At 50.7% G+C, this 20,200-nt stretch overlaps 1 protein-coding gene and 1 non-coding gene across 3 annotated transcripts; both read left to right on the forward strand.

Annotated features, from left to right (window-relative positions):
• Positions 1 to 1,415: 1,415 nt before the first annotated feature.
• Positions 1,416 to 11,318, forward strand: LOC129068930 (histone H2A.V). 2 transcript variants are annotated; one of them, XM_054571400.1, is made up of 5 exons: positions 1,416 to 1,541; positions 5,302 to 5,379; positions 7,569 to 7,682; positions 9,977 to 10,106; positions 10,992 to 11,318. In XM_054571400.1, exons 1-5 carry the CDS (start codon positions 1,539 to 1,541, stop codon positions 11,051 to 11,053), a joined length of 387 nt encoding a protein of 128 aa, XP_054427375.1. In that variant the 5' UTR covers positions 1,416 to 1,538; the 3' UTR covers positions 11,054 to 11,318. The 2 variants fall into 2 exon arrangements, with proteins under 2 accessions (XP_054427375.1, XP_054427376.1); XM_054571401.1 differs by lacking the exon at positions 5,302 to 5,379.
• Positions 11,319 to 16,063: 4,745 nt separating this feature from the next.
• On the forward strand, positions 16,064 to 16,172 carry LOC129068948 (U6 spliceosomal RNA). The gene has a single exon (XR_008528972.1). It is a non-coding gene; the product is annotated as a U6 spliceosomal RNA (small nuclear RNA).
• The last annotated feature ends 4,028 nt before the right edge of the window (positions 16,173 to 20,200 follow it).

The raw sequence follows: 20,200 nt of genomic DNA on the forward strand, positions 1-20,200 counted from the left end.
GCTCAGGATTTGCATTTTGACCGAGAGAAGATGAGGTTCAGGCAAAGAGGCTTAGATCGGCATTTAGAACGAGTGGAGGGCGGAGCGAAGGTTAAGAAGGGGCTTCTGACCGGGGAGGGAAAGGCAAAGGCTAAGGGAACGCAGACTCGAGGGAGTGAATACGTGTGATGAGAGGGGTCCAGTCGCGACGACACAAAAAACCGCAGAAGGCGGCGACACCAGCCATCTTTCGGTCCCTGCACGGACACACGGCGCTGCCGCTTCAGGGGCCTAAGCATGGTTCCTCCCGGAGCCCCGCTACCCCGCCCCGCCCCCGCTGCACCCCCGCTGCTTCCGTCTGCCGACACCTGCCCACGAGCGGGACCGCTCCCAGGGACGGTCCCGGCAGGTCGCTCAGACCCCTTCCTAAGGCCACCGGCGCGCCAGGAGGCGCGGGGCGAGCCCGGGCTACGCCGCGGGCGGCCCGTTAACACCTCAGTCTCCCTCCAGATTTCTCCCCACGCCTCCGATTCTCGGACTTCCCTTCTCACCTCAGCCCTCATCTCCTCCAACGCATTACCTTTCCTCCTGTCACTAGGTCTTTCGCACTAGGGGACAGGTCCGCCCACTTGGTGACACTTCTGAACTGTCAGCCTGGAGACCTCCCAGTGGGCGGCGGGCCCCGCCCTGGACCGCCTGGCGCGGCCACGGAAAGGCACCGTGCAAACACGGATCGGCTCACGGCCGCAGCGGGAGAGACACGGCCCGAGAAGCCGGCTCCCGGTCGGCCTGCGGGAACCGTGAGCCGACACGCCCGCCCTCTGTCTCTCAGCGTCGGAGCGGCCGCTTCCGAGCGCCTCTGCTTTTCGCCCAGTGTCCCCACAGCTAATCTAACGCCGGAAGGAAGGCGCTCAGAAGAGCCGCCGGCCAGGCGTCAGCGCCCTCCGCTATACGGGTCCCGCTACACTAACAAGCCTGGAAACCCGCGGGAAGAAGCGTCGCCCACCGCCCCTCTCTTGCAAACAGTTCTGAGAAGCCAGGGAGCAGACGCCGCGAACGCGCGGGAAAATCCTCTACCGCCTCCAGTCTCATCTCATTGGCGAGTCCTGCTGTCGTTCCTGGAGACCCGCCACACTTGTTCACGGGCGATGTTCTCATTGGGTGATTTCCGCCAGCCCTCCGCTCTCACTGGTCCGTCTCACCGTTCATCAGGCTCAGCCGCGGACACAGGCGGAGAGCGGCTCTTGGCCCCGCCCCCTCCCGCGCACAGGCGCGTCCGTGTTGAGGCTGGAGACCCCGCCCCCACGTGCCGTGTGCAAAAACAAACAGCCGTTAGGGAGGCGGTACTGGGGGGCGGGGACTAACTAGAAGGATACGCACGATTGGGCGGCCGCCGGGGTTCAAACTAGCAAGGCGAGCGGCCATTGGCCGGGGGAGCGCGAGGCGGGCCCCGGTTATTGTCCGGCGACGGCGGTGGCGGCAGCGGTGGCGGTCGGTGCTGCGGTAGCAGCGGCGGCAGCGGCGGCTCGGCGGGAGCGAGGGCGGGAGCGGCCGAGACCATGGTGAGCGCGCCGTGGCGGCGGCGGCGGGGCGGGAGGCGGCCGGCGGGCGGGCGGGCCGCGGCCTGGCGGCCCGACCTGCACAGCCCTCGAGAGAGTCCGAGTGCTAAGTGGTGCTTTTTGTGGCCGGGACGCTGCGCTCGGCGGCGACGCGCGGGTCTCTACCTCGTCGTGGGGCCGTGCGGCGCCGGTGCCGAAGCCTTTCCGCGGGCGTGCGAGGCGCCGTCGGTCCGCCCAGCCCCGCCGGTGCGCTCCGTGATCACGCGCGCACTGCGATGTGCTGCAGCCCGGTGTCGCTTTACCGGCAGCTAAAAATACCGGAGGCGCTGAGTTGTCATCCAAGCGCTTAGGGTTTTAAACTCGAGCGGAAGTTAGCCCGGCCCGTTGGAGCCCTGCGCGGGTGTCCGGGATGGAGTGCGCGCCTGCTCTGCCGCAGGTGTGTTTCCCTCCGAACGCCTGACCCGGGTTCGTCCGGACTCGGCGCTTGGAAGGGAAGACGGACGGGTGCTGGTGGCTTCTCGGGCGGTCATCGCGCATATTCGAATTAGTATGCAGAGGTCGAGCGAGTTAGGGAAAGACAGCAGTTGCTGTCGGTATTTGTGATACCACAAAAGTCTGACTTGGTTCAGTGTCAAAAGTGTATCTGGAGTCTCCAAATAGTCCATTTAATGCATTATGGTTTCTGAAAACTGATTTCGCGTCTGCTCTCAGAAAGCAAACAGGTAAAACAAATTTGATGGAGTGAAAGAGTAAGGATAAAATTGCTTAAGAAAACTGGGAAGGCTGCAGTGTTTTTGCAGTTGGTGGCTTTTAATTAAGTGATAGTTCTTAGTTCGTAATTCCTAGAGATACAGTGATTAGAAGCTTAAACTGCAGTAGTTGAGAGGGTTCTAAAGTGTTTTCTACCAGCGCAGACAGCTGAAAGAGGAACAAGTGAGTATTGTTACTTGTCCTGACCTCAGAAATAAAAGTATGCAGAATTTTTTTTTTTTAATATAGAAGTATGGTCAGAAATCATTAAAATATACAAGGCATCCTGGAGAAATCTAAAGATCCTCTGTTCTCGCTGAAAGTGGTAGGAATTAGTTCTTGGGCTTTCTTGCTTCCAATACCTGCCACAGCTTTTGCTTTTTGACGTGTCGTTTTCGGAGATAAACATTAACTGAGACATGCACTTAGGAGGACTGTATGTCGTCGGTTTTATTTTTTTTTAAAATTTTAGAGAGAAAGGAAGGGGGAGAGAGAAACATCAGTTTGCTGCTCCACTCCTCCGTGTCTTCACTGGCTGATCCGCGTGTCCCTCACCCTGACCCTGACCCGGGACCCGGCCCTCCCGCAACCCTGGCCATCAGCCGACTGAGCCACCCGGCCAGGCCCACACAGTTGGTTTTTAACTTAATTTTTTTTTTTTAAGGAAAACATTACAAAGAGGAAATGCCATTCAGTGCTTACCCTCTACTTCAAAAATACAGACCTCAAACAGCCAATCTTGTAAACTCATTTCTTCTTTTAACAGATGTTTTGTTTTGTTTTGTTTGCAGTGAAGAAATAATAAATTTAAATGGTGAACTCAGCCCAAAAGGGAACATTAGTTTCCTTCTCGTCAGATCCTCAGTATTCCCTCCCCGGGGGCAAAAATCCCTTCTCTGCCTTAATGTGCGACCTCGTGGAAGGCACGTGCACGCACACTGTCGTCTACACGAACGAGCTCACTCCACTCACAGACATCTTAGGTTTTTCACAAAGAAATGTTTTCTGGGTTGCTCTTTATCAGCATACATCTGAACTTCATTTGTTGAAAAGGTTCTGCAACTTTAAGCAAAATGTGTAACAAAACCAATACTACCATAGGCTAGTTGATGTAAGTTATTTGATGTGATAACGAGATAATGGTGAACCTAAAGGTGTTGTTCAAGCCCTGGCTGGTGTGGCTCAGTGGGTTGCGTCTCGTTCTGCAGATTGAGAGGTCGCCGGTTCGGTTCCTGGTCAGGGCACAGGCCTGGGTTGCCGGCTGGTTCCCGGGTTGTGGCGCTTGAGAGGCAACCAATTGATGTTTCCCTCACGTGGAAGCTTCTCTCCCTCTCTCTCTGTCCCTTCTCCTCTCTCTAAAAATAAACAAATAAAACCTTTTTCTTAAAAAGGTGTTGTTCAAGGACCTGCTGTATCTCATTGCATTTTATGTACCATGTCCTATTCGAGAAATGTTTCTTCTCTGTCAGTTGAAAGTAGTATTTGTTTAACCCCTGGAGTGTAAGTTTGAAAGTCTTTATTTTAATTGTAAAATACAAATGATATGAAACTTACCACTTTTAGTGTACATTTAGTGACATGAAGTGCATTTCTTGTTGTACACCCATCCCTGCCAGTCACCTCCAGAGCTTCCGCTACCTTCCGAAGCGGAAGAAGCCCTGTGCCCTTCGAGCCGTAACTCCGTCCCCTCCTCCGGCCCTGGCACCACCGCCTGCTTCCGGTCCCAATGATTTTGACTTAGGAACCTCATGCAGGCGGGATCATACGATACTGTCCGTCTCTGGTTGGCGGATTTCATGCAGCAGAATGTCTTCAGGGTTCATCATGCCATAGCCGGTGTAGGAATTTCCGTCCTTTTTACAGCTGAATGCTCATGCACTGTGCGTGTGGGCCGCATTTTGTTTATCTCCGCATCAGCGGACCCTTGGGCTGTTTCCACCTTTCATCTGTTTGAATAATGCTGCTGTGAAAAGGGGTGCACAGTGTCTGCTCGGGTCCCTGCTTTCAGTTTGTTGGGTATATACCTAGACGTGGAGTTGCTGGATCATAGGATAACTCTGTGTTCACCATTTTTAGGGTATTTTTTTACATGCTTCTTTTTTACTCCTAGAAGAGCTAAGTTCTATTTTTGTGGAAATTACATGTTGACATTTTTAAAAATTATTTCATTTGAAACACTTCCAGCATAATAGTTACATTGACAATAAATATTCCTCAGGAAAGACAAATACCATATGATCTCACCTCTAAGTGGAACCTAACCAACAATACAAAGATGCAAGGAAAATAAGACCAGCAACACTGGAAGGAAAAGAAACCAACAGAGACAAGAGGGAAGGGGGGGGCGGGGAAAAGGAAGGGAAGGGGAAAGTCAAGGAACATAGAGCAAGGACTCATGGGCAAAACCAAAGGGGAAGAGCGGAGGGAGGGAGGGAGGGAGGGAGGGAGGGAGGGAGGAAGGGGGCAAGGGAAAGTGGTGGGGGGTTGGCAGAGGCAAATGCATTTGAAAAAGTAAATTAATTAAAAAAAATATTCCTCAGTCTGGAATTTGAAAAAATATGGTCAAATTTTTAGCAAAGTCTTTTTAAACAAGTATTTAAGCTTTTACCTCATTTTTATATAAATTAATAAGTGGTGATAAAATACATGTATATTGCTATGTATATTTTATATATAGTTATATCATTATATAAAATTGAGAATCACCTAGATTTCTTTAAAAGATTTTATTTATTTATATTTAGAGGGAGGGGACGGAGGGAAAAAGAGAGGGAGAGAAACATCGACTGGTTGCTTCTTGTGCCCCCTACTGGGGACCTGGCCTGCAACCCAGGCCTGTGCCCTGACCAAGAATCAAACCAGGGACCTGTTGGTTCACAGGCTGGCACTCAATCCCCTGAGCCACACCAACCAGTGCTAGATGTTTTTAACTAAAGTAAAACTAGAAAGAAAACACTTAGTTTCCGGACTAGTTTTGAAATAGCATCTTCATCTGGAGCCTTTTTTCATGTAGGCTGGAGGCAAAGCTGGAAAGGACAGTGGGAAGGCCAAGGCTAAGGCAGTGTCTCGCTCGCAGAGAGCTGGGCTACAGGTAACGTATCCACGACGCTGTAATTCATTTTAAATAACGTCATTTACTGTTGTGATTTCATGACCAACAGATGTTTCATTAATTACAAAAATGTACTAATGATCATTAATAATGAGATTGATTGGTCAAAAGTTAAATCATGAAGCAGTTATCTTTTAATTTGTATTCTCTGTTTCCAAACAAAGTATGAAGAGGTCTTAATTTGGTAATTTCTCTCTCTTAAACTCTGTTGTTTCTAGATTATAATTATGTTCCTGATTCTTTTATAAATCGTATCACTGAAATGAGCGTTCTGTGGTTTTTCTGTTGAAGAAGGCATTTGTAGTAGTGTGTCAACTTTCAGGATGACATGGAATTTTTGGTAGAATAACGAATTATCTGTTAGTCCTCTGAATATTTCCCCATCAGATTTAGTTTTAAACTGAGTGATAAACTTGAAACACTAAATATTTTCAAACTGCATCTGTTTGAATAATTGCACCTTTAATATGCAAACTAAAACTTTTCTGGATGAGTAAGAATCAGCCTCTATATATGAGACGCTTGGTAAACAGGAGGCGTGAAGGCCGGACTGCGAGGTTCGGGTTCTGTGTCCTTGGCAGCGGTGAGCCGCGGGAGGCGTTCCTGCGAGAGGCCGACGCCGTCTAGGCGCCGCGGACGCGAGGGGTGCAGCGTGAGAACCTCGGCTGGGACCGACCTGCCGTGGGGGTGGGGGTCCGAGGGGGGCTGCTGTGGTGGTTTAGGAGTAGGGTGGTACATGCTTGGATTCAGGGGGACAGGTAGGAAATGGGAGTCACGTGTGTGCTCCCACAAAGTGCGGGGAGAGGGCGTGTTGAGAGGAAAGTCGGAGGCTTCTGTAACCCTTAGAACTAAGGGACACGGGGGCGGGGGGCGGGGGGGGACAAGATTTAAGAATTTAAGTGAGTCGTTTTGAAGTTCCATCAGTACATCCACGTGACAATGTCCGAAAGCTGTAGATTTGAGTCCAGTTTTCCAACAGAGGTGATTGAAAGAATTTAATTTAAAATCAATTCTCTAAAATTGGTAACTCATGCTCTGAGTGTGTTTCCAAGTAAAACATGGAACCGCACACGAGGAGTGTCGTAACCCCCGGGAGACATGCAGCAAAGACTGGGGAGGAGTCAGAGTTTGGAGTTAGTATCAGAATTCTGTAATCGCAACCCAAGAAGAAATGGTTTTTGAGGTCCTACTGTGTGTCAGACAACATGCTGATCGCTGAGGACGCATCGTTGAGTGAGGCATGGATCCTGCTCTTAGGGAGCTCAGAATTACTTAGGGAAGGAAGGTACCGCCTCATAAAAACCCTTTTCTCCTTAAGGATGCCATCTAGAGGCGGCTAATACATTTGGTCGTTAAAATGTCAACGCTGACCTTCAGGAATGGTGTTAATAAAAAAAAACCACCACCACCACAAAACTGCTAATCAGAAGCCATGTTTGGGAGAAAATGGGTGATGAGGAAGTAGTTCCGGATTTGCTTTTCCATTTTGCGTCTCTGAAGGGACCTAGGCTGTAGCTAGAAGCCGAGGGAGAGGAGCGCGAGGAGAGGAGGGATTGGAGCTGTCGGAATGGGGGGCGCGTACAGGGTGAGGAAGGTCCATAGGAATGTCCTAGAGGCTGGCAGGGGCGTAGACCAGGGGGATTAGGGCATTTTGGAGGAGACCCACCTTCGGAAGCAGAGTCAAGATGAGAGAATGGCGGTGCCCCTCGGGTCAGCCCTTGACACCGAGGAAATACAGGCCGGGGCCGGGGCTGGGAGTTGGAGGTTCCAAGTCACACGGGGCTGTTATGTGAAGGAATTAAGCAGATACGAAAACAATCGCGAGGCCACATGGGATGTACAGTTGGCTGTACAGCAGAGTTTCTCTTCATTTTACAGTGACACGCCGTATTACGAAGAAACTAATTCATGAAACCCTGTGGTGGTTCTTGTCCTTTTAACTTGATTCTCTTCTCAGGAGGGCAACGGCAGGCATTAAGCTTTGGGGCTAAATACTAGGACATACACACAGGCCCTTGGAATAGGTAGTTGCCAGGCAGGTTGGGCTTCTAATAGGAGTAACCGAATTTTTTAACTTCATGCTTTATTCATATTATTTGCCTTTGATTACACTCAGTGGTGTGATGCTAAGACTTCAGTGCCTCCCATTCAGACGGTGTCTCTTTCAGTTTCCCGTGGGCCGCATCCACAGACATTTGAAGACTCGCACCACAAGCCACGGAAGGGTCGGCGCCACTGCAGCCGTGTACAGCGCTGCAATCCTGGAGTACCTCACTGCGGAGGTGTGTGGGGGATGTTAAGACCAGGAAGTCCAAAAGTTCTAAAGTGGAAAAGACTGGCACCATGAAATATGTGTTTGAAACTAAAGACACATCTACTCGCTGGCAGTTTTAGACATGCCTTTAATCAGCCTGTTCCTCAGTACCAGTGTCAAAAAGAACCTCGGTGTGCCTCGTTTCTAAAGTTAAGCAACAGTTGGCAATCTTTTTTTCAAGATTTTAAAAATTTATTTTTAGGGGAGGGGAGGGGGAGAGGAGAAAGAGAGACATCCATGTGGGGTTGCATCTGGCACGCCCCCTACTGGGGACCTGGCTGCAACCCAGGCCTGTGTCCTGACTGGGAATTGAACCGGCAACCCTTTGCTTTGCAGTCTGGCGCGCATTCCACTGAGCCCCACCAGCCAGGGCGGCAATCCATATTTCTAAGTGACTGCCAAAGGAGTGTAAAAATGTAAATACTATACTACTGAGTGAACTCTGAAGTATGTATACAATCAATGGAAGTTACAGTACAATCTCTTAAAGATTTGGGGAAGGGGAACTTTGCGAGTGTGATGATACATTTGTTAAAATCGCAAATATATGAACTTTGATAAAAGAACGAATCATTCTGGCTCTGCGCCTGGTTATATGCATCCTATGCTCTATCATGCTGTTTCACTTTTCAGGAAGGTAAGTTACTTAGGCAAGAGTTTTTAATTGCTGGGTCACAGACCACCCCTCCCCCATCCCAGCCTCTCCTAAGGAAGACACGGGCAGCTGTGAAGCTCCGTGAGCTTCGTGGAGCGTGGTCCCAGCAAGCCATGTGTAGGGGTAGCCAGCCCAGCAGAAACAGAAGGAAGGTGGTCACGTGAGAGACTTAGGCTCAGCCTGAATGTTAATGCTCTCTTGCTGTCATTCCATTAGCCTCGCCAGGTCAACTGTGTCCCTTTGGAGACTGAAGATTGAATTACCGGTCGTTGGAGCTCGGCCGTGAACCGGGGGTTCGCTCTGGCAGTGCGGGTCTGGTGGAGAACCTCTCCCCCCCTCCTGCCTTAGCGGCCTCACACCTGTTTTTCTTTAGCTTCAGACTTTTCCGAAAGCTGCACACTTTGCCCACTTGCGGGGACAGTCTTCTGCCTCAGGATGTTTGAGTCCCGTCTAACTCCCATTTTCTGTATTCTTGGAAACTTCGATTATAATGTGTTAGGGTAAGACTAGACAGTAAACCCATAAGCAGTCACCATGTTTTCAGATGTGTACGTTGGGGGTCTTCATCAGTAGAGGTAGAGAAAATGGCTTAGTCATTAGTGGAGGTTATCACTCTTCGCCCTTGGCTTCCCGCCAGGGTCCCTCGGGAGCTTTCAGAAGACACTGGTGCCAGGCCAGGGCGATGCCAGGAGAGCGAGGTGGGTTCTGGAGGATTTTAAAGCGTGCCCGTCGCTTCAGGTGCACGGGGCTCCCCGCTGCTGTTAAGCGTGGAGGTTCTGTGGAGTTACTTGTGTTCCACCACAGGTTTCATGATGCCATTGTAGTCTACGGAGGCAAAATAAAAAACAATTTAGAAGTGCATTTCTGTGGCCAGCTGGGACTCTGGAATTCCTCCAGTTAAAAATCTCCCTTGTAGAATAAAGGGCTTCTGGTTTATTGCGTACAGACTGTAGGGCCCAGGGATGTTAAAGACTCCTGAATAAAAATTTTTTAAATTTACCTTTTCTACTAGTCCTAAGAAATAAATTCGAGCCATTAAGGGCTATACAAAAATAGGCCACAGGAATATATGAAAATATATGACCTTTCTAGATGTTCACACTTAGAACATTGGTTACAGAATAACACCATCCTTTGGCCTTCTTTCTATAGAAATAGCTTTTTGCTCAAGTTTCTGTGCTCTTGCAGGATATGGACATTAATAGGCCAAACGAAATGAGAGCTCTGTAAGAGCATTAGGAAAATAGGAAAAAATGATTTTTGGAATTTATGGGCATTCCTGTGACCTCTCCTCCATGAACGACAAGGGCGCTTAGGAAAGACAGAATCTCTGTTCTCAAGGATCTGATTGTTTTTGACATATATTTGATGGGACTTGTTCATATGTTTATATTCCTGTTCAATGCCAGATCTGTTGTGGAGGAGTATTAATACCCCAGGATTCATAAAAATACGAAAAAGAAAAACGTGCTGTTGGTTTCTCTGCGTTTTTGTGTGTTTCACGCACAGATGCTGTAGTGATCTTTTTAGCTCTAATTGCAAGTGCACAGCAAATCCTGCCGCATTTCACCCTTGGTTGGATGTGCTGTCCCCCTGGTGCTTTGCAGGTGCTGGAGCTGGCAGGCAACGCGTCCAAGGATCTCAAAGTGAAGCGGATCACTCCGCGCCACTTGCAGCTTGCGATCCGTGGTGATGAAGAGTTGGATTCTCTTATCAAGGCCACCATAGCTGGGGGCGGTGCGTATCCCTGTCTCTCTGGTCTAGATTGGTGCCGGCCTTTCTGCCTAATGAATGGTTCCGATCAGTGACCCAGTGCACTTCCTCGGCTAACTAGAAGGCTTACAAATTTGAATTCTAAAGTGTTAAGTCTTATTACAACTCTAGGCTTCTTTTCATTACCATCTGAATAAATATTCCTTCTCCACAGAACAAGTCCTTTATCTAAATTTCATACCTGATACTTAAAGCCTGGTGTTTAACATACCTCCCGTGGCTCATTATCTATGTTTGAAAAATGACCTTGAGGAATTGCTTAATATGATGCCCTTGAAAATCAGCGCTGAGTGAAGGTGAGAGGCGAGTTGGTGTCCCTTAACCCTTTCTGGGTCACCGTTGGAGAACCTCCTGAAAGCTGTGGTTACTCTTCTCCCAAAACGCACATAAAACCAGCCCTGGCCGGTGTGGCTCGGTCGGTTGGAGAGTGGACCCAGCACTGAAAGGCTGCAGCTGCTTCCCCAGCTCAGGTGCCTACGGTCCCAGGTGCTCCCAGGTCCTGGCGTGCGTACAGGAGGCAACCAATCAGTCTTTTGCTTTCACAGCAGTGTTTTCCTCTCTCCTTTCCTTTCTCTCTAAAATCAATGGAAAAATATCCTCAGGTGAGACTAAAAATTTTTTTTAAAGCACACAAAATCACGTCATGTTACATAAAGTCCTAGAGGGGTTCCCAGACCCTGAGGTGGGGGCCCCCCTGTGCGGACACTTAAACACAAATAGTCGTGAGAGGTACTTAGTTAAATTTCATTCTGTGTATAACTGTTCTTTTTGGCTTGAGGCCTCCAAATGGTCAGATGCAGTCAGCTTAACATTCTTTTTGATACTCCGTTTCTTTCTCTCTTACTCCAGGCGTGATCCCTCACATCCACAAGTCTCTGATTGGGAAGAAGGGACAGCAGAAGACAGCTTAGAGAGCTGGTCTCACCACCCCTCCGACTCCCCATCGCTGTACTGTAACTGGGGCCGAAGAAGTAATGGGGAAACGTGGAATTTTAAACACAGTACATGGAAAAGCATAGACAATTACTGTAGACATGGTAAAGGAAACATTTGTACGTTCTTAGAGTTTGATAAAAGTACCTTTTCACGTGTCAGCAGTGGTGTGTTGATTGGCTGGGTTTCTCCCATGGGTTTTATACAAAAATGGAATTGATAAACCATTTTTTACAAAAATAACTTGTCTCAAAACTTCTGTTTGTGATGTGTGGGAAATATTTTGCTCATACTTTGAAATTTTTAAAATACCAAATCGGTTATGTATTCACAATAATCTTAAAATAGAAGTTGGGACTGCAGTTTGACCATGATTAATAACTGTATTATATCGAATCTCAGATGCCACCCACTTCGAGCGCACAGCATTACCTGACACAACACTAAAGAAAGAAGAACCGCCCCTTAACCGTGATACGCCATCAATAACGAGATGCGTCCCAATTTCACAGCTGTTAGAATGTGAAACTGCACAGAGAATTGTTAATGCAGGTCCTGGCTGGTGTGGCTCCGTGGACTGAGCGCCGGCCTGTGAACCGAAGGGTCGTTGGTTCAACTCCTGGTCAGGGCACAGGCCTGGGTCCCGGGCCAGGTCCCTAGGTGGGGGCGGGTGAGAGCAATCTATCGATGTGTCTCTTGCACATTGATGTTTCCCTCCCTCCCTTCCCCTCTCTCTAAAAATAAATAAAATCTTTTTTTTTTAAAGGAATTGTTGAAACAGGATAGGGGAAGTATTGACTTAGGGAGCATTTTTCTGTGTGGCAGGGCCTGTGCCAAGGGCGTCCCTGACCAGGAATTTTACAGCCCCCCCCTTTAAAGACGGGAGCCTGGGGCCCCCAGAAACGAATCGGTTTGCCAAGAGGCAGCGCTTGGTTGACAGAAGGCGGCGGAGCCGAGGTGCGAACCTAGATCTGCCTGACTTCAGAGCCCACAAGCTTACGTAGAACTGAAGTTAAATTTGGCTTAAAATTCAGACTGTTAGTGGTCTTTAATTGAGACAGTGACAGTAATTTGTACTGAATATTTTTTTCAGTTATTTTTCTGTCAGTTTCTAAGTAACTTACAAAATTTAATCTACCAGTTAGTGGTACTTAATATTTTTCTGCCTGGAAGTCTTCATGAAAACATTTTTTAATGTTTTATAATGCAACACTATCAAAACAAAAACTTTACTATGGAGATTTTCAAAACTGCAGAACAACAGAACAGTATAAGGGACCTGTGTACCCGCCCCCCCAGTCAGCAGCGCCCTGGGGCCGGGTCGCTTTCTCCTGTGTTCCCCCCACGAGCCCGCCCCGCAGGGCCCGCGTGAGCCCGGCTCGGGCGGATGGGCTTCGGCGTCCGCTCGCCTCGGAGTCTCTCAAGAGGGGACACTTCGCAGGCCACCCCCCGGGCCGCGGGCCGCGGGCGGAAGGAAGCAGCATGTCTCGGGGTGTCAGCCCCCGGTCTCGGTGCTGCAGCCCTGCCTGTCCCTCAGCTGCACTCAGCCGGCTTGTTGAACCAGAATCCGGACAAGATCCCTTCATTTTGTGGATACCTCAAGTTCCTTTTTATACGTTTCTCTCTACTCTTTGTTTTCCTTATAATTTAAGTTTTTGAAGAAACTGACTCATCCTATAGAATTACCTCTAATTGTGGATTGGACCGAATGCATCCTCATGCCATTTAACTTTCTCTCCTCTGTTCCCTATATTTCCTCTAAACAGCTTTAGAGGGACTTTTTGGTGCATTTTGGTTTTCCCAAAAGTAACGGCTGGGCGACACCATGTGCTTCCCCGTGGATCCGACCGGGAGCGCCTGCCTCGTCCGTGCGGGCCGGTGGGGGCCGCGCGCCAGCGCCTCCCTGCCCGTCGCGGCCCCGACGCCGCCGCCGCCGCCCAGGGCAGGGCGCCACGGGGTGGCTCGTGGGTGAGGGGCTGCCGTCCCTGCTGCTCTCGGGCTCACGAGGCCGGACAAGAGCTCCCCCCGCGGATGGCGCCGGCCCACCCCGGGTCTTGCTGACAGTTGGAGGTTTTGAGGCGCCTCCCTTCTCTGCACCAGCGAGCGGGTCCTCTTCCCTGGCAAGACCCTACTGCGCAGCGACATCAACGCAGGGACAGCGCGGGTTTCCTCCCGTCTGTCCAGCTGTCGGCAGCACGGTTTCAAGTGCATCGTCGCGCAGCAGCAGGGAGCCATGCCCGGCCACCTTCCGCCACGACCCAACACGTACGGGGCCACACGGAGCTTCAAGGATCCGCCAACGCCCCTTGGACGGTGGGAAACGGCAGCACGGGCCCCCCGCCCGCCAGAATCCCGCCCGGCGGGCCCCCGGGAGCCCGCGCAGAACTGCTCTCGTTGCCCGCACGGGCCGCCGGGAGCTACAGCCAGAAAGTCCAGGAACCTCCGAACACAGGGACAAAGCCGGCGCCCCCGACGCCATCACCCCACGGAGCGCTCACCAGCAACCGCGGGCCCCGCACGACGGTTTCCCCGGGCGGGCCTCACCGGGACCGCGCTCCCAGCCCCGTGTCCTTCGCACCAGCCAGGCGCGCCTGGGCGACCAGGGCCTGAGCGGGCGCGCGGAGGGTCCCCCGAGCCTGGGATCCCGCAGGCCTCTCGGGTCCACCAGCCCCAGGCACAGGCAGCGGGGTCCTGCTGCCGGCCCCACCCTCCGCGCAAAATTCCGGCCAAATGTTTGGTGCTAAAGGAAAGGAGTCTTTATTCAAAAACCTCGCAATTTTGGAACTAACACCTTTCCACAAGAATTAGTCACTTAAGCCTATCAATTAAGGCTGAACTCTTTAAACTCTTTAGGTACAGCTTTAATCACTTAAACCTACCAATTAAGACTCAACTCGTAACACCTGCGTTCTCTCGCCATTTTCCCCCCCCGGTTATGTTTTAATTATCTTATTCCTGTCGGGCTAGTTTGCAAACTAAAGCAACGGAAGACATTAAATTAAAGCCCCACAGTTCTGGAAGAAGGGCAGGCTCCTGCCTCGGAGCCCGTGCCCCCAGGACCCCAAAGAAGAACAGCCCTGCCCTCGCCCCACCCAGGCCAGCCCGCCCCGGGCTGTACCGCGAGCTCCTTCCCACCCACAATACCTTCTGCTGGGAAACGCGGGCAGCTGCGCTCGAGCATCCAGGCGTCCCCGGGGAAGACGGCCGGGGAGCCGGGGAGCCAGGCCGGCCGGCCCGCAGCCTGGGCGCGCTTCTTCCACTTCCAGCCTCTCCGGCCCACAATGCCGTGTGTTCTGGGGCGTTCAACTTCCCAGCCAATCGCGGCCCCGGCTGTTGACCGTTGCCTCGGGCAACCTCCTCCTACGGCCCCTCCCCACTCCTGCCCAGCGCGCGGTTCAGATTTCTCTGCATCATTGTCTCTGAGCATATATTGGACAAGTTTTTTTTTTTTAATTTTTTAGAAAAGATTTTATTTATTTATTTCTAGAGAGAGGAGAAGGGGAAGGAGAAAGAATGGGAGAGAAACATCCACGTGTGGTTGCCTCTGGCGCGCCCCCTGCTGGGGACCTGGCCCTCAACCCAGGCCTAGGCCCTGACTGGGGATCAAGCCCGCGACCCTGCGGGTCGCAGGCCGGCGCTCAGTCCAGTGAGTAACACCAGCCAGGACTGAACAAGTTTCTCTATGGAGGGGACCCACAGTTATCCCCGTGTGAACTTTTAATCGTTTTTGGAAGACAAAGTAGCAATAGAAAAGGCAATAATCAACAGAGAATGGGGTTCTTTTACTAGAGATTTCTAGATCATTGCTGCAAATATCTGTTTTCTTTTGGTAGTGTAGTTGACCACGATGTCCTCAGGATTTTTGTTTTGTTTTCTAATGGAAAAAAAAAAAAGCCGAGCACTGGGGCGGGTGCTCCGGGCCCCGCCCCGACCATCCACATTGCCTCGTCTGTGCGCCGCCCTTTCCTCTAACGCGGGGCCCGGCCTTCGTATTTCACCTGTAATTCTGGAATAGGCACCTGTAAAAGAAAGCTTTTTAAAAGGACGTTTTCTATATTCAAAGACCCCCTCTAACCGATGCATAAAATTGTTAAAATACTTCCGGACGCACGTGGGGCAGCACAGCACCGAGGCGTGCGGTAGCCCCTCAGAGGAGAGGGTGTTTAAGTTTTAGGCCTGGGGGTGCATGTGGGGAAGGCCAGGGTCAGGCGCAGCGTGAAACCATGTCTGGGAGGGAAAGGTGACTCCAGCAGGCGGTTCGCAGCCACCCAGGAGCACGCGGCTCGAAGGGGCGGGAAATGTCACCCCGCCGGCTTCCGGGCCTGTGGCTGAATTCATTGTGATGGTTCTTTTTTTCTTACGGTGTAATCGCCATAGAGGATTATATTAGTTTCAGGTGCACAACATAATGACTTCGTTTTTGTATATCCTGCAAAATAACTTTTAAGATCCACCCTTACCCAAATTTTCTTGAGAACATGAGAGTTTATCTGAGCCAAACCTGCGACACGTGCTGGGGAGCAAGATTGCAAACGCTGCAGAGAATAACGGCGTTGTAGCTTCTTTTACGTATTTGAGATTAAGGATGGATTTTACCAACTTCCAAAATGTGAAATAGAGTCCTTCACTAGTCACATTGCTGCGCGTGAGGCTCCATGGCTTCCCTGTTTCATGACTAGAAGTTTATGCCTTTTGGCCCATTTCACCCCCCACCCATCGCCAGCCTGAAACCACCCACCTTCTCTATGAGCTTGTTTTTGTGTTGTTTTTTTTAAAGATGTTATTTATTTTCAGAGAGAGGGGAACGCAGGGAGAAAGAGAGGGAGAGAAACATCGCTAGGTCGCCTCAGGCCCGCAGCCCAGGCCTGTGCCCTGACCAGGAATCAAACTGGCGACCTTCTGGATCACGGGCTGGCGCTCAGTCCACTGAACGACACCAGCCAGGGCTACGAGCTGGGTTTTTGGGTTTGTTTTTCAAATTATTCAACGTGAGTCCCGCTTCGGCCGCACATGCACTGAAATTGGGACGATACACAGAGATCAGCATGGCCCCTGCGCAAGGGTGACACGCAGACTCGTGACGCGTCCCGCATCTTCCAAAACATAACTAGATACGTGGAAATAAAGAACAAACTGGCAGTGACGCAGCGGGGTGAGGGGGTAATGGGGGAAAGAAGAGGAAGGGTCATCGAGGAACACGTACGAGGGACCCACGGACGGAGCCAAGGGGCGGGATTGGGGGTGGGAGATGCCGGGGCGGGGGGAGTGGTGGGAAGCAAATGGCGACAACTGAACTTGAACAACAATAAAAAAAAATACATAAAAAATAAAAAAGATGACTTTAACTTGAAAAAAAATTATTCAACTTGATTGAACTTGAGAACCATGACATTCTTAATTCAAGAACTTCCCCTGATAATGAAGAGGCTGGTAAAAGTAGATTTACAATTGTGAGTATGCAAAACAGTTTATTCTTGTATGATATATTTTTCCATATGAACAACTGTAAACCTGCTTTTGCCCAACCTGTAGAGCTACTTCACCCATAATAGCAACCATTAATAGAGGGAAGCAAGAGCTCTGGCCGCGTGGCCTCGGCTAGAGAGCCATCGGGACGCGCCGGGGTGCGGTCCAGTCTCAGGCCAGTGCACACGGAAGAATCAACCAATGAACCATCAGTAAGAGGAAAACTAAATCAATGTTTCTCTCTCTAAAATCAATGAAAGAGAGAGATCCCGCCTGGAAACCGTTAGCACTCAGATGGTGCTGCCCCGGCTCCCTGAATGCCCTCGCTGAGGGGGAAGGGCGGGCAGACAGACCTCCCCACTGTGCTGCACTTCCCAGACGCTGGGCACTGCGTGGTCTTTGTTATTGTTGTTGTTGTTGTTGTGTGTGTGTTTTTAAATCTCTTTAGAGAGAGGGGAAGGGAGGGAGAGAAACATTGATCGGCTGTCTCTCACACACCCAGACCTGGGGCCGAGGACAGAACCCACAATCCAGTCATGTGCCCTGACCGGGAATCAAACCTGCAACCTTTCGCTTTGTGGGATAATGCCCAACCGAGCCACAGCAGTCAGGGTCAGGCACTGTGTGCTGCACAAATGGAAGTTCTGTGGCCGCCCTGCGTCAAGATTGCCACAGAAGCCCCGGCTGGCGTGGCTCCGTGGGTTGAGCACGGGACTGCGGAGTGAAGGGTGAGGTGGCAGATTTGATTCCCGGCCGGGGCACACGCCTGGGTTGCGGGCTAGGTCCCCTGTTGGAGGCGTGCAAGAGGCTACTGATTGATGTTTCTCTTGCACATGTTTCTCTCCTCTTTCTCCTTCCTTTCCCTTCTCTCAGATAAATTAATGCATACATACATAAATAGGATCTTTTTAAAAAGATTGCCAAAGAAAAATCGCAGTTTGCCCAAACGCAGGTTCGATATTTGGAGCACCCGGCACAGAACAAGGGCTGCACCTGGACCACATAGGCTTCCTGAGGCCTGAACTCCCCCGACCCAGCGTCGGCGCCCACAGCAAGGCCTTTCAGGCTGGCTGGTTACTGCCTAACGGGACCCCGACCCCTCTTCCAGCCAAACCTCCGAGTGCATTACTGAAGAACAACCCAGACCCACCCTTGTGGGAGGAACAGCAGGACACGGCCTTTGGGACTTGACAGAGAGTTTCCTGAGCCCACCTGCCCTTGGGCATCCCAACTCACAGATCTGGAAAGGAAGGGAATGCCCGTGCGCTGCTCACCGGGAAAGATGGGAGCCCCGCCCAGGGCTGTGGCACAGGGGCCACCACTGCCCTTTTGGTTTAGGCACCAAGGAGATCGCTGTGCGGCCCCCTTCCCCCACCTCTGAACCCCATGCAGCAGAAACGCTCCCGAATGCCCACCCCAGGCCACACTTTTTGGTCAGGCTCCTCTCCTCCGATGAACTCCTTGGTGCCATTCCTCACACGACACTTGCTGCTGGCGAGTAACACCCCTTAATCCAGCTTCTCTTTCCCACTTTATCAAAGAAGCCCCTCACAACTGCTCGACACAGAGCGTCACCTCCTGATCCCTGGCGAGATGTGCAGGAGGCTCCTGAGTTGACTTCTTATGGTTCGTTGCTCGTTCTTATGCAAGAGGTGACAACACAGGAAACACTGTGCTGAGTGCGCAATACCCACGCCCTTTCAGATCTTAGAGCCCAACGAGCTCACGCAGGCCTGCACCCTCGCCCAGGGCGAAACCGCCGACACTTGTGCTGATAGGGCGCGCGCTCTCAGGGTGGCTCACTGCGTTGGAATGTTGTGGAAGCAACGTGGCTTTCTTACCTGTAGCAGAAACAAAATTAGGAATTTTTGGATTCCTATACTTTTTGTTTTATGTATTTTTCCTTGTTTTTTTGTTCTTTTTCTTATCTTGCTATTTTTGGACACTACACTTCATATATATATTATAATTTTATTGATTTTAGAGGGGGGGAGGAAGAGAGAGATTGAGAAAGAGATTGAGTTGTTTCTCCACCTATCGGCGCCTTCACTGCTTGACTGTTCTATTTGTCCTGACCAGGGATCAAACCTGCAACCTTGGCTCAGCAGGACGATGCTCCAATAAACTAGGCTACCTGGCCAGGGCTGTACTTTTAAAAAGGGTGAATTTTATAGTGTATAAATTATAATCTCCATAAAGTTCTTAATAGAAATTACAGTATGTGAAAATAATAAGCATTGTTCTAGATTAAAAAAGACTAAAGACACTTCATAATAAAATGCAACATTTGAACCTAAGTTGGATTCTGGGGGTGTGGGGACAGGGGAGGGGTCTTATAAAAGACCTTCTAATTGCATGTAAATTATACCTTTATTAGTTAGTTTTGCCCTGGCTGGTGTGGCTCAATGGGTTGACTGCCGACCCGCGACCAAAAGGTCCCCATGTTGATTCCAATCAGGGCGCAGGCCTGGGTTGCGGGCCAGGTCCCCGGTTGGGGGCGTGGGAGAGGCAACCGATCAACGTATCTATGTCTTGAATAGTGATGTCTCTCTCCCTCTTTCTCCCTCCTTTCCCCTCTCTCTATAATAAATATCTTTAAGCAATAAAATAAAGCTAATTTTAAAAGCACCTAGGACTCCTGGAGGAACTCTGAAGAAGGGACCACCAGGTACTCTGGATTTTATGGATTTTGCTTGCTTTCCGAGGTGTGTGTGATAAGGGCACTGGTGAGCCCGCCTCCTGGGCAGCGCCCCTGGCTGGCTTCCCTGGAGGTGGCCCGTGTGCTCTTGGGCTGCTGAGGCCGCACTGTGACCCACACACGCTGCTCCTCTTGCCTTCTCCTTGTACCGTCAGCACACAGTGCCAATTTACCCTTTCTTTGCACAGATTCCTGCTTGGTTTTCACTTTTTCAAAACTAAACACGTTTTAGGGACACACATTATGTGCTAGAGATTGAAGAACACGAAAATCAGAATCATGGTTGCCTCAGGTGAGGGAAGAAAATAAGCAACGGCGGGGGGGGGGGACGACTCCCAAGGGGGCTTCTGGGCAACTGGAGATGCTGGACAAGCTGGTGGTCGTTTCCGGTTTTCACACTCCGTCTTCCATACTTGCACTAGGCAGCTTCTAAGGATGGCCGCCGCTGGTCCCTACCTCCTGGTGTACACGTCCTAGAACATGGGCTGAACCTCGCGACTCACTGGCTTCTAACGGTACACAGCGAAAGTGACGGACGCCAGGTCCGTGGCAGGTTGTAAGACAGTGACTGTCATCTTGCTGGACCCCACTGCCTGCGGGATTGCATGCTTTGGTGAAGCAGGCTGCCGGGTAGGGAGCGCTTGTGGCAAGAACAGCCCTGCCGTGCAACACCCGGGCGAGCGCACTACGAAGCAGGTCCTTCCCCGTGGAGCCCTGGGCGCAAGGCCCTGGCCAACACCTCGACTGCAAAGGACCCAACCGAGCCGTCCTCAGATTCCTGATCCACAGACACTGAGGTACTGCTTAGTCGTTAAGCTTTGGGGTCATTTGAGATGCAGCAGTAGATACCTGTAAATATGCTTTTGTATGTATGTTCCATAATGAAACATTAAATTCCTAATTCCAGAAAAACCAACCAATCAGGTTCTATGTTCAGGTTTCAGTTTTCACTCAGTATTTG

The sequence above is a fragment of the Pteronotus mesoamericanus genome, unplaced genomic scaffold, assembly GCF_021234165.1.
Source record: "Pteronotus mesoamericanus isolate MK-2021 breed Mesoamerican mustached bat unplaced genomic scaffold, CSHL_Meso_final contig_220, whole genome shotgun sequence".
NCBI lineage: Eukaryota > Metazoa > Chordata > Mammalia > Chiroptera > Mormoopidae > Pteronotus > Pteronotus mesoamericanus.